Below are 15,169 nucleotides of genomic sequence, written 5' to 3' on the forward strand. Positions count from 1 at the left end.
AGAGAGACAGACAGAGACAGACAGACACAGATATAGACAGAGAGAGAGATAGACACAGAGAGAGAGAGATAGACACAGACACAGACACAGACACAGAGAGAGAGAGAGAGAGAGAGAGAGAGAGAGAGAGAGACAGACAGACACAGAGCTAGAGAGAGACACAGACACAGAGATAGAGAGAGAGACAGAGACAGAGACAGAGAGAGAGAGAGAGACAGACAGACACAGAGAGAGACAGACAGAGAGACTGAGAGACAGAGACATAGGCAGACAGAGACGGAGAGAGACAGAGACAGAGAGAGGATGTGAGTCAGGGGTTGATATGGGCCGGACTCTCCCTACTCCCCCTGATTGCGTGCCACGCCCGTGTCTGGTGCGTTGTGGCGCTCTGCAGGGGACCCTGTGACCCCTGATGACCTCTGATGACCTGTCAACGCTGCGTGTTCCAGAGCACTTCCTCCACAACCAGATGTAGAAAACAACACATAGAAGAGATCCATGTGTTTCCTCTAGCTCTGAGGATTGCTGTTGTTGAATGTGCGTGCGTGCGTTTGTCGTGTGTGTCTTTGTGTGTGTGTTCAGCATGTGTGTGCATGCTGGGACGTCACATGGATGTCGTGTTTGTTTCACACATATGGTCAGCGAGGTGGGGTGAGTTCTCTGTTACATTTTCCATGAAGACGCCCGACCACTCAGTGAAGAGCAGTGAGGAGGAGAAGGAGGCACTTTGGAGAAAACGCTTCTAGTTCTTTTTCTAACTTCGCTCGGTGTTTCACTATGGGAATCGCCTAGGCGTGACCTACTACTGGAAGCTCCAATTGCACCACGTCTGTCCTTGACAGACAGGTCGGACTGTGCCACAGGGTCCCGCCCCCTGCACTTATACAGTCGACCCGCCCTCCTCAAATCATTCTCGCTTTCTTCCCGTGAGAAAGCTACTCAAGCTCCCTCAGCTTATCTAGGTTAGCTTTAAACTGCTTAACAGTTCACAGACGGGCCGTCAAGGATTCCGTCGTCGAACGCAGTCGTAGGCTTTTAACCTGGTTCGGCTGAGTAATAACTTCGTAAGAAGCTATCTGTTACTACACCCGCTGGGCAGTGTCCGCATAAAGGCGAGCTGCTTCTCCGGTTACCCTGTATTTGTTTACAGGTGTCACTGGTTTACGGTGTAGTTTATCGGCTAACGCGTCAAGGCGAGCTTACCGCGGCACAGTACACATTAGCTTGTTGGCTGAGCCAAAACACCCGGAGTATAACGAACGCATCACGGCGAGTGAACTCTGCGGTATGCCTTCGCCCGCCACCCCCGCCAAAGGGTCGGAGCCGAAAGCTAGGGAGGCTGTATCCCGCCTGTGCCCCGCGTCATGTGGGGCCTCCATATCAGGCCGGGACCCCCACCCCATGTGCATAGCGTGCATGGGCATTAAACACGCTCAAGCTTCGCTAGCGGACCCGCATTCATGCGCTCACTGCACGTCGATGCCGGAGAAAATTCTGGAAAGGAGGCTAAGGGTGACGGTGGCTACCAACCAGGATCCCTGCCTGGCGGGTGCCCCCGCTATAGCCTCAACGAGCACCCATCAGTCCCACGCGACAACGAGCTGGGCGGACATGATGGAGGCGGCATCCCCGCTCGTGCCCCCGCTATTCGATGATTTACTTCTCGAGGCGGAACCGGGCACTGAGGACGCAGAGGGCGACGACGACGCCAACTTTGACCTCCTCGACATGGACGGAATTGAGGAGGAGGAGGACGACTCCACTTTTCCGGTCCAACTGTCTAGACCCCCTAGCGCCTCTGACGCTGTACAACCGGCAGACGGTAACCTGTACGAGGTGTGCAAACGGGCCGCTGCAAAACTGGGCATTCAATGGCCTGCAGCCCCGGATGCTGAAGGGGCAGAGAGAGACCTATACGACGGCAAGAGGCTCCCACCAGCCCAGCCGCCTTCTAAGCAGCTCTTACCAGCAGTTCCCATCTGCATGAAGGAAATGAGCCGCTACTGGTCCAGCCCATTTAAGAGCAAGCTTCCCACCAAGGGCTGCTCAAAGCTGGAGATCCACGGGATGGGTGAGCTGGGGCTGGCCGAACCCCCAGCTGTGGAGCCTTCAGTGGCTTACCACCTCCACCCAAACCGTCGCTCTCTCTCCGCCTCTTCAGGCATCTCCCTGCCTGGTAAGATGGACCGCCTCACCGCTTCCACTTACCAGAGGATGTATAAATATGCAGCGCAGTCGGTATGCTCGCTCAATGCCATGACACTACTGTCTGCATATCAGGCTGAAATCCTAGAGGAAATGGGTCGCCAGCTAGACTCTGGGTCACCCAACCCTGCCCTCTGGGATGAAATTTGCAACGTCAATGACCTGGTCCTACGCTCCTCACGGGGCGCAGTTCAGGGCTGTGGCCGAGTCATGGGACTCGCAGTCTCGGGTGAGAGAGCGTTATGGCTCAGTCTCTCCGGACTGAGTGACGCGCAGAAAGCCGAGGTCATGGATGCTGCATATGACCCAACCAAGGGTCTGTTTGGTCCAGCGCTGGAAAAGATGAGAGAGACCAGCACTCTCAGGAAACAGGAAGGAGAGGCCTTCGATCTCTGCCTTCCCCGAAAACAGGCTCCCCGCCCACCCCAGCCAGCGAGGTCAGGCTTTGCGGCCGCCGCAGCGGCAGCAAGGGGAAAACAAGGGGGAACCAGGCCTCAGAAAGCCTACAGACCAGCCCACGCAGCTGGCCCACAGGACGACCAACAGCCTAGGTCAGAGAACCCAAGGCCATGGGGCAAACACTCCTTCGCTGCTGCGGCAGCCAGGAACCGCTCTCCCCACCCCGGGGATGGGAAGAAGAAGCGTGCGACCTAGCACTCCCAGCTTCTCTCTCTCCCCCTCCCATGAAGAAAAGAAAGCTTGGGGGGGTAGAGCAAAGCCCAGAGGGTTCAAGTTCTCCAGGGGCCCTTTCTCAGTCTCTCTCGCCTCACGTTCAGGGCGAACTGAGACAGGGGCAACGATTGACACAGTGCCACCAAGCATTTTCCCAGTGTCGCAAGTTATTTTCCCTCGTTTTAAAGGTGAACACAATAAACCCTGCATTTTCGCAACCAGGCCCAGAGCCAAGGGTGAAATGCACAAAACAAAACAAAATAAAACAATATCTTGGTCCCTACATTCCCATGGGGGGAGCTCACGCTTCTCCTGTGAGGGCAGACCTCTCCCCTTACGTCCCGAGGGTGACGTCGTTGGGGCGCGATCACATGAGCCCGCTCGCTGCGCGAGTGGAACAGTGGCGCGCATGCGCAGTTCACCCGTGGATCCTGTCTACGGTTTCCCAGGGTTACAGACTGCAGTTTGCTATGAAACCACCCAGATTCAACGGCGTGTTGGTTTCTATGGCCAGTGGGGATTCGGCACGAATCCTAGAGGACGAAATATCGTCCCTGCTTCGAAAACAAGCGATCAGGGCTGTCCCGAACGAGCAAGCCCAACAGGGTTTTTACTCCCGTTATTTTCTCATTCCGAAGAGAGGGAGCTCGTCCCTTCGCCCCATATTAGATCTCCGTGTGTTAAACAGACACCTGCGCAAATACACGTTCAGGATGTTAACACACAAAGTGCTCTGTCGTTCAATCCGTCCAGGGGATTGGTTTGTAACGATCGATCTGTCAGACGCATATTTTCACATTGCCATCTATCCCGCACACCGGAAATTTCTCCGGTTCGCTTTTCAGAACAGGGCTTACGAATACCAAGTGGTCCCGTTCGGGCTATCGTTGGCCCCGAGAGTGTTCAGCAGGTGTGTGGAGGCAGCATTGTCACCGCTAAGAAACAGCGGCATCAGAATATTCTCTTATCTGGACGATTATCTGATATGTTCCAGTTCACGCGAACAGGCACTCAGAGATTCTACTACGGTGCTAAATCATCTGAGGACTCTGGGATTCAGCATAAATTGGGAAAAGAGCCGTGTGGACCCCGCACAATGTGCGGAATATTTGGGTCTCCACATAGACTCTCTCTCTTATCGCGTCACACTATCAGAGCGGAGACTAACGTCTCTCACGCAGTGTCTCTCCCTCTTCAGGCGGGGAGAGACCGTATCGTTCAGGTTATGCCTACGCCTGCTTGGCCTTATGGCTTCGGTGATATCAGTAGTGCATTTGGGTCTTCTGATGATGAGAGATTTTCAGCGCTGGGTCGCAGCACTACGTCTGTGCTCCCGTCGCCACCTGAATCGCAAGGTGAAAGTAACACCAGCGTGTGTTACCGCTCTCCGCCCGTGGTCGGTGCGCACGGTTCTGACAGCGGGCGTCCCGCTGGGGGCGGTGTCGTCCAGGGTAACCATGACAACGGACGCGTCCTTGTCAGGGTGGGGTGCGACAATGATGGGCAGAGCAGTGAACGGCACCTGGAGTCGCGATCTAGCTCAGGCTCACATAAACCTCCTAGAACTTTGGGCAGTGTTCCTTGCTCTAAAACACTTCCTGCAATTTATCCACGGCCGCCATGTCTTGGTAAAGACAGACAATTCCACTGTTGTGGCATACGTCAACCGGCAGGGCGGCACTCGCTCACTGAAACTACACGAGTTAGCTCGAGAAATGATCTTGTGGAGCAGCACCAGACTCCTGTCCCTTCGGGCGACGCATGTACCGGGGGTCCTGAACAGAGGAGCAGATCTTATGTCCAGAGGAAACCCCCTGTACGGGGAATGGACTCTTCATCCACAGGTTGTGGGACAAATATGGCGGAGATACGGCTTGGCAGCCGTAGATCTCTTCGCCTCGCTGGAAAACACGCAGTGCCCGTTGTTTTTCTCCCTGTCAGATGTAAGGGCTCCCCTAGGGGTAGATGCGCTGGCCCATCCGTGGCCAAACGTGCTGCTATATGCCTTCCCCCCTCTCAGCCTGATCTCCCCCACCCTAGCCAGGGTGAGAGAACAGAGTCTGTCGTTAATCCTGATAGCGCCGCGGTGGCCATCCAAACATTGGGTGGCAGAAATAGTGCAACTCCTGGCGGGCGACCCATGGCCCCTTCCCCTGCGCAGGGATCTCCTCTCCCAAGCGGGCGGGGAGATTTACCATCCGCACCCGGACCGCGTAGCGCTCTGGGCTTGGCCCGTGAGAGGTGGAACTTGAATGCGGCAGGCCTGCCTGCACAGGTTGTTGACACCATTCAGAATGCAAGGGCCCTTTCCACTCGCCGGCTCTACAGTGGCAAGTGGCGGGTTTTTGAGGACTGGTGCGACTCGAGGCACGCCATTCCATATCAGTGTTCCGTGGTGGACCTACTGTGTTTCCTACAGGGATTATTGGAAAAGGGTAAGGCCTTTTCCACGATTAAAGTGTACTTGGCAGCCATCTCAGCTTGTCATGTTGGCTTTGGGGATAAGCCTGCAGGGCAGCATCCCTTGGTTTGTCGCTTCATGAAGGGGGCGCGTCGCAAGCTCCCAGTTTCCAGGCCCCTGGTCCCTTTGTGGGATTTATCGGTGGTGCTGGATGCCCTGTCTCATCACCCTTTTGAGCCGTTGGAGGCGGTGGGGATGAAGTTTGTGTCGCTGAAGGTGGTGTTGCTCTTAGCTTTAACCACAGCTAAGCGTGTGAGTGATTTACAGGCATTGTCTATCCGTCCTTCATGCTTGCAGTTTGCTCCGGGGATCTCCAAGGTCTGTCTGCGGCCCAATCCGGCTTTTGTGCCTAAGGTGGTTGAGTCGACCTATAAGTGTCTCACGGTGGAACTGTCGGCGTTTCACCCGCCTCCGTTCTCCTCTGCGGAGGAGCAGAGACTCAATACATTATGCCCGGTACGGGCCCTACATGTATATGTGAGTCGGTCAGCTGCTTTTCGGAAAGGGGATCAGCTGTTCGTGTCTTGGGCCACTCCCCATAGAGGCAAGCCTTTGTCCCGCCAGAGGCTATCCCACTGGATTGTGGAGGCTATATCTCTTGCTTATGAAAGTAAGGGCTTGCAGCCCCCCCATGGCTTGAGGGCCCACTCCACAAGGGGTATGGCTACTTCATGGGCCTTATTCAGGGGAGTGTCGGTGCATGACATTTGTGCTGCGGCGAGCTGGGCTACGCCTCACACCTTTGTTAGGTTTTATAGGCTGGATGTCTCAGGGCCTTCTGTTTCTCAAGCCGTGCTGGAGACGATCTCACCAGACTCAAAGTGATGTTTGCTGCCTGGCTGAATTTGCATAGCTTCGGGAGACATATGCAATACGGGAGTGGTCTATATCTCCCATAGTGAAACACCGAGCGAAGTTAGAAAAAGAACTTTGGGTTACTTAACGTAATCCCTGGTTCTTTGATAACAGAGTGAGGTGTTTCACCAACACGTCCCTCCTTGCATTTACACGGAAAGAAACCGGTATAGAATGATTTGAGGAGGGCGGGTCGACTGTATAAGTGCAGGGGGCGGGACCCTGTGGCACAGTCCGACCTGTCTGTCAAGGACAGACGTGGTGCAATTGGAGCTTCCAGTAGTAGGTCACGCCTAGGCGATTCCCATAGTGAAACACCTCACTCTGTTATCAAAGAACCAGGGATTACGTTAAGTAACCCAAAGTTCTGTCCTCTACTAGTGTCATTACGTTTAAACTAACAGACGGAGAAGAGTGTCTAGATCAGTCCTTCCCAAAGAATGGGATCGACTGATTTCTGTAAAAAATAAATAAATAAATAAATAAATAGATAAATAATTGACCCTATTTTGGCGTCTATCTCTAAAGTTTCTTAACTGTCTTACTTCTTGTTGCTGAAGCCCCCGAATTTCTCACCCGGGGGATTAATAAAGTTTTATTTTATCTTAATTTATGGGATTAACCAATTGATTAATGTTGACTGTTCCAATTGATTGATTTATTGACTGTTTGATAACTATAGCTGCCCTTAAACACAAGCCCTACATGAAAAAAATACTTTCAACAAGAAGCATGTTTTTGACAGTATTGTAAAAAAATTATATTGGGTGATGATGGTTTGTAGTTGGTTTGTAAAAATGGGTCCCCAGAAAAAAGGTTTGGCAAACACTGGTCTAGATCGTTGTGAGCCTTCCTGAGAGCTGCTGGTGATAAAGAGCCTCCTCACCTCATCTTTATCCACATCCTCGTCCACCTCGAACACGTGGACGGCCAGCTTCTCTGGTCGGGAGACTTTGCTGTTGACACACATACAAGAGAAAATGCCAGTTGGTTTAAAAATCATAATTTATTTCACTAGCCTTAACTTTACACAGAATCTAACTGGAACATAATTCACTTAAAATAAATAATGTCAGGGTAAAAGACAGACATTATTAGGACGTGAGACACATCGTGTAAGCTCTAAGGGGATGGAACCAGCAACCTTGGTAGTGAAACAAACGATTCAACATTAAACGATTTAATCTGTAGTGTTCTTTTTTGTTACATCTTATCTCTAAAACTTTAATAAAACTGAATCAGGGACATGAAACGACACAAAGAGGGTGCTGGGTATAAAGTCCAAGTCCCAAAATGTGTTTGACTTTAGCACAAGGAAAGCAACGTCTTGTTTGCTCCAACTTCCCTGAAGTTAAATCCAAACAGTGACAACACGATCCAACCGGTACTTCAGAGCCACGTCTCTAGAACAATAGCAGGGTGACGGTGTGGGGGGGTGGAGGGATGGAGGGGGGGGGGGGGGCGGTGTTCAACAGAAGGAGCGTTGACGGATCCAGACAGGGACCATGTTTTCCTGACAGGGTGGTGAAAAAAGGAAACTCACTATTGTTGTGTTGCTGTGACTTACAGCAAATGTGCGCTTCCCCGACTGCAGCACTTAGTCAGTCAGGAACAAAGGTAACGTGTGTGTGTAGGGTTGGCTGCGGTGTGTGTGTGTGTGTGTGTGTGTGTGTGTGTGTGTGTGTGTGTGTGTGTGTGTGTGTGTGTGTGTGTGTGTGTGTGTGTGTGTGTGTGTGTGTGTGCGTGCGTGGATCTGTGTGTTGCTGAATGTGCGTGCGTCAGGGCAGACGTGTGTGCGTGCCGCAGACATCTCAGGCATCCTCGGGACACACCTGGAACCCGTCCCGACGCGCCTGGCGGGGGGGGGCGCCATGACACACCGACCTGGTTACCATGGTGACCGTGGTGACAGACTTACTTTGGAATCTGCCGAAAGTCCCCGGAATAGTCCTCATACTTGTAGTTGACAACATGCCAGTCTGAGTTGTAGGTCCTGATGCACTGGAAAAAGCATAGAGTGAAGCAATGAATGAATGGATGGATGGATGGGTGAATGAACCAATGGATGAACCAATGGATGAATAAAAGGAAGCAGCCAACTTTAAAAGGTTTGTGTTTAGGAGCCTGACACAGCAGCTTTTCTTTGTCCTAATCCTAATAATTAATTGCATTTATAAAGGGCTTTTCTTGCCACTCAAAGCACTTAACTTGGTGAGCGGAGCTGACCTGGGCATTCATTTATTGCATTATTACAGTCAAATGACTGTGAGCCAAGAAGAAAATGGGCCAAATGATTAAGCCTTGGATACGTTTAAACCTGAGCATAAGCACATTCCTCAGAGGCCTGGTCAGGATATCACTGGCTGAATCTCTCTCTCTCTCTCTCTCTCTCTCTCTCTCTCTCTCTCTCTCTCTCTCTCTCTCTCTCTCTCTCTCTCTCTCTCTCTCTCTCTCTCTCTCTCTCTCTCTCTCTCTCTCTCTCTCTCTCTCTCTCTCTCTCTCTCTCTCTCTCTCTCTCTCTCTCTCTCTCTCTCTCTCTCTCTGGGTGGTATGCGATGCCTGGTGAGATCTATGGTGTCATGCGTGATGTTGAAAGCCTCCCTCTGATTGGAGGAGCCCAAACTGTAACGTGATCGGGGGGGTTGACGGAACCAGAGGCGTTCCCCACTGGGTCGGTCGGCACAGCTGTTCACAGGCTGATGTCACGTACACACACACACACACACAAAAAAGTACATACACAAACAGACACACACTCACACAAGTAAACACACACACAAACACACACGCAGGCACAAACACAGAAACAGAAAAATGCACAAACACACACACACACACACACACACACACACACACACATACACACACACACACATGCACATAAATAACAGGCCAGCTTCACTATCTTCTACGTGGCGAGTCATGAACGTCCTCAGGTTCTCTGACATGTTCTGCTGGTGCTGCTGGGTGTACTGGGAGGACGGCGATCGAGACCACTCACCTTTAAGTGTAACTGAAGCCTCGCTGTACATTTCATTATCCATGTATCATTGGTTATTACACGAACCACTTCCTTTATTAATGTAAAGATAAAGACTCTTAGCGGTGGATATTGACCTTCTGCTCCTAGCCGGCGCAGAGGTAACCTCTTTACATCGGTCTTTTAAAAGGTGTAATAAAAGGCTTATATTTCCTACAACAGCGATCCAATGCTCCCTCTCAGAGGAGGTCGGCCCCTGGCTGTGGCCCTCCTCTATGATCAAGACACCAGGAGGCTCAGAGAAGCAACGACACGCTCCACGGCACCGCGCGCGCGTGACGGGAAATCCACCATCTGAGCCACGCTCATTTCACACTTCCACGGGCAGCGATCTGGAGCGCAGCTCAACCGTTTAAACACCGCAGAGCGAGAGGTGACCTCATAACCACCTAACACGCGCAGAGCGCACCATAAACAAACGGACGTCCAGCGCGGTTACTTCACTTCTTGGAAGTGAAAACGAAGGCTGACACGGCCTGGGCCGGGGCCAGCGATGGGGCCCTAATGGGCCCAGTTGCCTGGTACTGAACAATAAAACACTGAGGCAACGACGTCATGCATCACGGTCCTGACGGGGAATGGGAGCCGTCTCCGGTTGGGAAATCAAATCAACTCGGAGGAGATTCTTCAGGAACTCGAGCGGCGTGAGGGCTTTGCCATCGCCAAGATTGCCCGACTTCCTGACATGTGTGGAATGAGTATGAATACCCACCTCTCGTCAACACACCGCCTGCACACCGGGCTAGAGAGTCATATAGGATAAAGTATATATAACAGGTTTATTGTGAGGGCAGCTTGCTTCTCCTCTGCTGTGAGGTCTTACCTCCTGGACGAACAGACTCTGGGCCCGCCCCTCTGCGTTCTCGGGCACCGTGGGGTACACAGTCCGTCCCTGGCGCCTTAGTGTGGAGATCTGCAAAAGGAAACCATCGTTTATGCATCCTTCAAAAAAAATGGATAAATCCAGAAAGAAAGGGCGGCGATAACACTTGTGTGCAACAAAGTAACACTGACAGAGGGCTACAGAGTGCTATCCTCCTCCAACAGAGTGCTACAGAGTGCCATCGTCCCCAAACAGAGTGAAATCCACACGGCGATATCTATAGACAAACAAAAAGGCATCTTTCCAAAAAACGTTTGAGAGATGACTTCTACGAGCGCTACGGTGAGTGGCCCCAGCTGGACGGGGTGGCTGAGAGACGCTCTAGTAAATATTATTCCAATCTTCTGCGAGAGTTGAAAGGGAAGCGATGAGTGACTAGGGGCCCTCCTCCCCTCGAGATGTTAAGGTTAGTAGAGACACTTAGTAGAGACACACTTAGTAGAGACACTTAGTAGAGACACACTATATGGGACAGGACCACGCCCTATCGGACAGGACCACAGCCAATAGGACAGGACCACGCCCCATTGGACAGGACCACGCCCCATTGGACAGGACCACGCCCCATTGGACAGGACCACGCCCCATTGGCCAAGACCACGGCCCATTGGACAGGACCACGCCCCATTGGACACTGGACAGGACCATGCCCCATTGGACAGGACCACGCCCCATTGGCCAGGACCACGCCCCCTTGGACAGGACCACGCCCTATTGGCCAGGACCACGCCCCATACGCTACAAACTGAGGTCAGTATGTAGCGTACACAAAAGGCTTCAGTAGCTCACCAGCTCTTGGTTATAATCCTTGTCTGAAATTATGTACAACAGTGCTTTATTATTGGAGCCACAAGAATATAGTGAACATGTCATGATATTTTGTATTGATTCATATACATGTATATATTTTTCTATCCTTCACATGTACTATAAAAAGACGTAAAATGTCTGTTTTGTTTGCAAAACGGTTGGAAGTGTTGGAAGTCAGTTGGCAAGGCGCTCACAGGAAGACATCCCGTAAAGCCGTGTCCGAGTTCTGTTTCTGCGCCGTGTTTCAGAGATCAGGAGAACAAAACATCAAGCAGATGTTTTTCGAAACCAAAATAAAACCACTTTTAAGAAAAGAAAACAGGACACATATAGCCCCTCAAAGACCACGGGGGGGAAATGAAAGCTTTCACAGGAAAGCGAACAGAAACCAAAACAAACGATTACACACCACAAGGTGCCCTGACTCACATCCGTTAGAAAACACCTTAATAAGAAAAGGCCCAGACAGCAGTCCTTAGTGTGACCCATGCTACTGTGGCACCTTCACTTCCAGGAAGGTACCGACCCGGCCCTACGGGGCCAGGAGTGAGGGGAGTACTCTGAGAGTCTCCAAGGGTCTTTCTGAGCAACACAGTGATTTGCTTTTATGCTTTCAGAATAATCGTTTTAAGAGCAGGGCTTATTACTCTGTCTGCTCCGGTGACTCGTTCAGCAAACGATTACGTTTGAACAGAGCAGTGAACACAGACTACCGAATGATGGTCATCATCAAGGTTATTTTTATAGAAAAATAAAAAGTAATGGAAGCTCCCTTCAGTGAGGGCTTAGTGGCCGTCTAAATGAACCCATAAATAAACATGATTATGACCATAACAGCATTTGAAAAATACTTTCCATCTCTGTCTCGCTCCGTGGCCTTTTAAGCCTCTGAACAGCAGACTGCTGGGTCCTGTCAGCTGTGACAGACAGACCAGATAGAGTCACACACACAGCGGCCTCTTGAGCTCAGATCTCCCCTGATCAGAGCCAGGTGGAGGTGACGATTAACAGCTTACAGGTATTTTCCTTCCACTTCTCCAGCAGCGTTCCTCTCCAACGTACTATTGGACAGAACGCTCCCACTTATCAGAGGCCGTGTGTTGATTGGTCGGTGGGAGGACGGGGGCTGAGAAGGCGGTTTCAGTGTTCTAAAAGGTTCTTCCAGACGGACTCGATTAACACCCCGAGTGTGACCCCTCCGACGGGCGGCCGTGGTCCGCACCTCACACTCACACTACCCCGTGCGTCGACGGAGCTCATTGTCTTTGCACGGGGCGCTCTCGAAATGCATTGTGGGTCTGTCCGTTCCGTCGGCTCCGTGGCCTGCGTCAAAAAGTTGAGAAATGTTCAACTTTTCAGGCAGCGACGGATCCCTCGGCCAATCAGATCGCAGGTTATGCAAATACACTCCACGCCACTACTGGATCCATTCTGCAATAACAAGCAGGAAGAAGTAGGAACAAACCGGCTGTTATATATTTTTTAAAGAAATGTGGAATCGATAGGATTGTTTTTAGTCTCCGATCTTTTGAATTTATATCCACACATCGGCTTTGTTAGCGGGAAGCAATTTGATTGGCTGAAGGCTGCTTCTACAAAGACTATTCCCCCATACGTCAGACACGCCCTCGTGATGTAGTGTGAACGTGGGCTCAGAGAAGGCCTTCCGTCTGGACCCCAGCCGCCCCTCTGCTCAGCGGCGTGCGTGTTCAGCCGACCGCCAAGCCCCTCCTGGCCACCGTGTCAGGAGGTCTGGACACGCAGCGGCGTGATGAAGAGCGGCCGGAGAACCGGAGCTCAAAGAGACGCTGAACAGATGTTCCGCTCACTCAGAGATCCGTCTTCTGCTTCTGCTTCTGTGTTCTTTACTCCCATCACCTGTTGCCCCCCCCTGACAACGCAGTGTTTGTGTGCAGGGATGGTATGTCACACACACACACACACACACACACACACACACACACACACACACACACACACACACACACACACACACACACACACACACACACACACACACACACACACACACACACACACACACACACCTCCCTTTCAAACCTCCCTTTCAATAGGACCAGCAGCTGCCGGCCCCAGCTCTTCTCTGCTGACGTTAGGGAGGAGATCCCCTCCGCCGACCGTCTCCGACAGACTCAGACATCCTCCCTTCTGTTGTTCTGCACGTCCTTGTTATCGGGATGGATTCCTCAACTTTGTTCCTCTTTTATCTTGCTCTTTGGAATTGTTATTAAGTCTGTCCAGTACTTCTGCTGTGACACCCAGGATGGGATTAATAAATAACCCAACATTAATCATAATTTATTAATTTCACACCTTTCACTCTCCCACGACAGAGACAGAGACAGAGAGAGAGAGAGCCGAGGACAGAGAGAGAGAGAGAGAGAGAGAGAGAGAGAGAGAGAGAGAGAGAGAGAGAGAGAGAGAGACAGATACAGAGAGAGAGACAGAGACAGAGAGAGAGAGAGAGAGAGAGAGGCAGAGGCAGAGACAGAGACAGAGCCAAGGACAGAGAGAGAGACAGAGACAGAGAGAGAGGGAGAGCGAGAGCACATCGGGAATTATGGGATGTCCCTGGTGACCAAAGTGGAGGAAGAGAAACCCAACGGTCTCATTCGCTTTAATATAAATTCTCTCTCTGTAAAGTATGACGGCTTCTTTTTCACGAGTTTGGCCAGGGAGAGACGAGCCAATGTGCTCAATGCATCAGAGCGGCCCTCACAGGCCCCGCCCCCCCCCCCCCCCCCCCCCTCGGACACGGAGAGAGATGTTTAAGTCATCACATGACACACACTGAATAACATCCACGCGTGTGTGTGTGTGACAAGGACACCGGGGCTCGTTCTCAAGGACGTAGAGAACACAACGTCCTTTTTCCAACTTTTTTTTTTTTTTTTTTTTCTTCTGAGGGGCCTCCCTGACATCCTGCCAGGGGCCAGTGAGCCCGGCCAGCTTTCCAGTCCAGCGCTTGTTTCCCACAGCCCCCCCGGGGGGGGGCACCGACCGACGCAATGCTTCCCAGCGAACGGACAGGTGCGCTCAGCCAATCACGAACCACCGGCGGTGGTTCGTGATTGGCTGAGCGCGCCTGCCCGCGTCGTGACTGGGCGTAGGATCGCCTCGCTAACGCCAGGGTTGGTAAACAAAGGAAACACCTTCTGGGAGCCACGCCCAGAGCTCAATAGCGCGGGCGGGGACGGGGCGAGGGACAACAGAAAAGGTGGGGCTAAAACACAACAAAGAAAGGCAGCGCGAAGCAGGAGCGAGGAGAGAACGGGGGGGGGGGGGGGTGAGAGAATGCTTCACAGCCGACAGGGCCTTGTAAGGACACAGAGCAGGTTCTTGCAACAAAACAGAACACACAAACGGCCATTGGGTCGTGTACGGGCGATGACGTAATAAAGAGCTTTGATGGGTTCAGGGCAGTGTTTGATGTGCTGTTCAGCGTGTGCCCTCGTCACGCCACGGAAGCAGAGCGCTGCTCGTTGGACGCGCTGTGTGGGATCTGAGTGGGAATCACACGCCGGGCGTATGGTAGACGAATAGCAAATCAATCAGAAAAAAAAAAGGCATGTAGAAAATATGATTTTTAAACTGTGTGTGCGCTATGCGATGTGATTTATAATAGTCAACTAAATCTGAATATTGCTGGAGAGTACTATACGATGAATTAAACAAAATACGAGCTCAACACTTGCAAACTGCCAGACAATCATCCCCCCCGTTCTTTGTGTAATACCATCGTGGCGGTCATGGGGGTGAACCCCTATTGGCGGTGGTGGTGGTGGTGGTGGGTGTAGTAGTGGTGCTATTGGTGGTGTTATTGGTGGTGGTGTGAGGCTAACCTGGAAGTCCTCCAGGGGGAACTGCAGCATGTCTCTGAGGACATCGCTGAGGATCTGCGTCTTCCTCTGGACCAGAACGTTCTCGTAGTCCAGCGGCTCGATCACTTTGGGCTTCACCTGGAGCAGAAGAAGACAGGTTCTCGTTAGTGTGCTGCTCGCTGCACGGTACCGGTCAGAGGCAACGGCCGAAGGACACACATTCTGAAAGGAAATGAACGAAGCAGAGTTGTTCCGATATCAATACCAGGATCGGAAATTCCTCAGATGCTGCCTAAAATGCAGCCAATCGGGTATCGACTCGTACGCCAGTCTGTGAGCCGATCCGATACCATCAGGTGAATCATTTACTACACAGAGAGAGAACATCACAAACACTACAG

At 51.8% G+C, this 15,169-nt stretch overlaps 1 protein-coding gene across 7 annotated transcripts in view; it reads right to left on the reverse strand.

Moving 5' to 3' along the window:
• The window catches only part of LOC130373081 (dedicator of cytokinesis protein 9-like), a 94,360-nt gene that overhangs the window by 42,868 nt on the left and 36,323 nt on the right, over positions 1-15,169 (reverse strand). For all 7 annotated transcript variants that reach the window (XM_056579314.1, XM_056579319.1, XM_056579316.1 and 4 more), the window contains exons 2-5: positions 14,790-14,906; positions 10,057-10,146; positions 8,112-8,194; positions 7,080-7,149 (exon numbers count right to left, since the gene is read on the reverse strand). In XM_056579314.1, coding sequence (XP_056435289.1) covers positions 7,080-7,149; positions 8,112-8,194; positions 10,057-10,146; positions 14,790-14,906 — 360 coding nt within the window. The remainder of the gene's footprint in view (positions 1-7,079; positions 7,150-8,111; positions 8,195-10,056; positions 10,147-14,789; positions 14,907-15,169) is intronic.

Source organism: Gadus chalcogrammus, chromosome 20 (assembly GCF_026213295.1).
Source record: "Gadus chalcogrammus isolate NIFS_2021 chromosome 20, NIFS_Gcha_1.0, whole genome shotgun sequence".
Classification (NCBI taxonomy): domain Eukaryota; kingdom Metazoa; phylum Chordata; class Actinopteri; order Gadiformes; family Gadidae; genus Gadus; species Gadus chalcogrammus.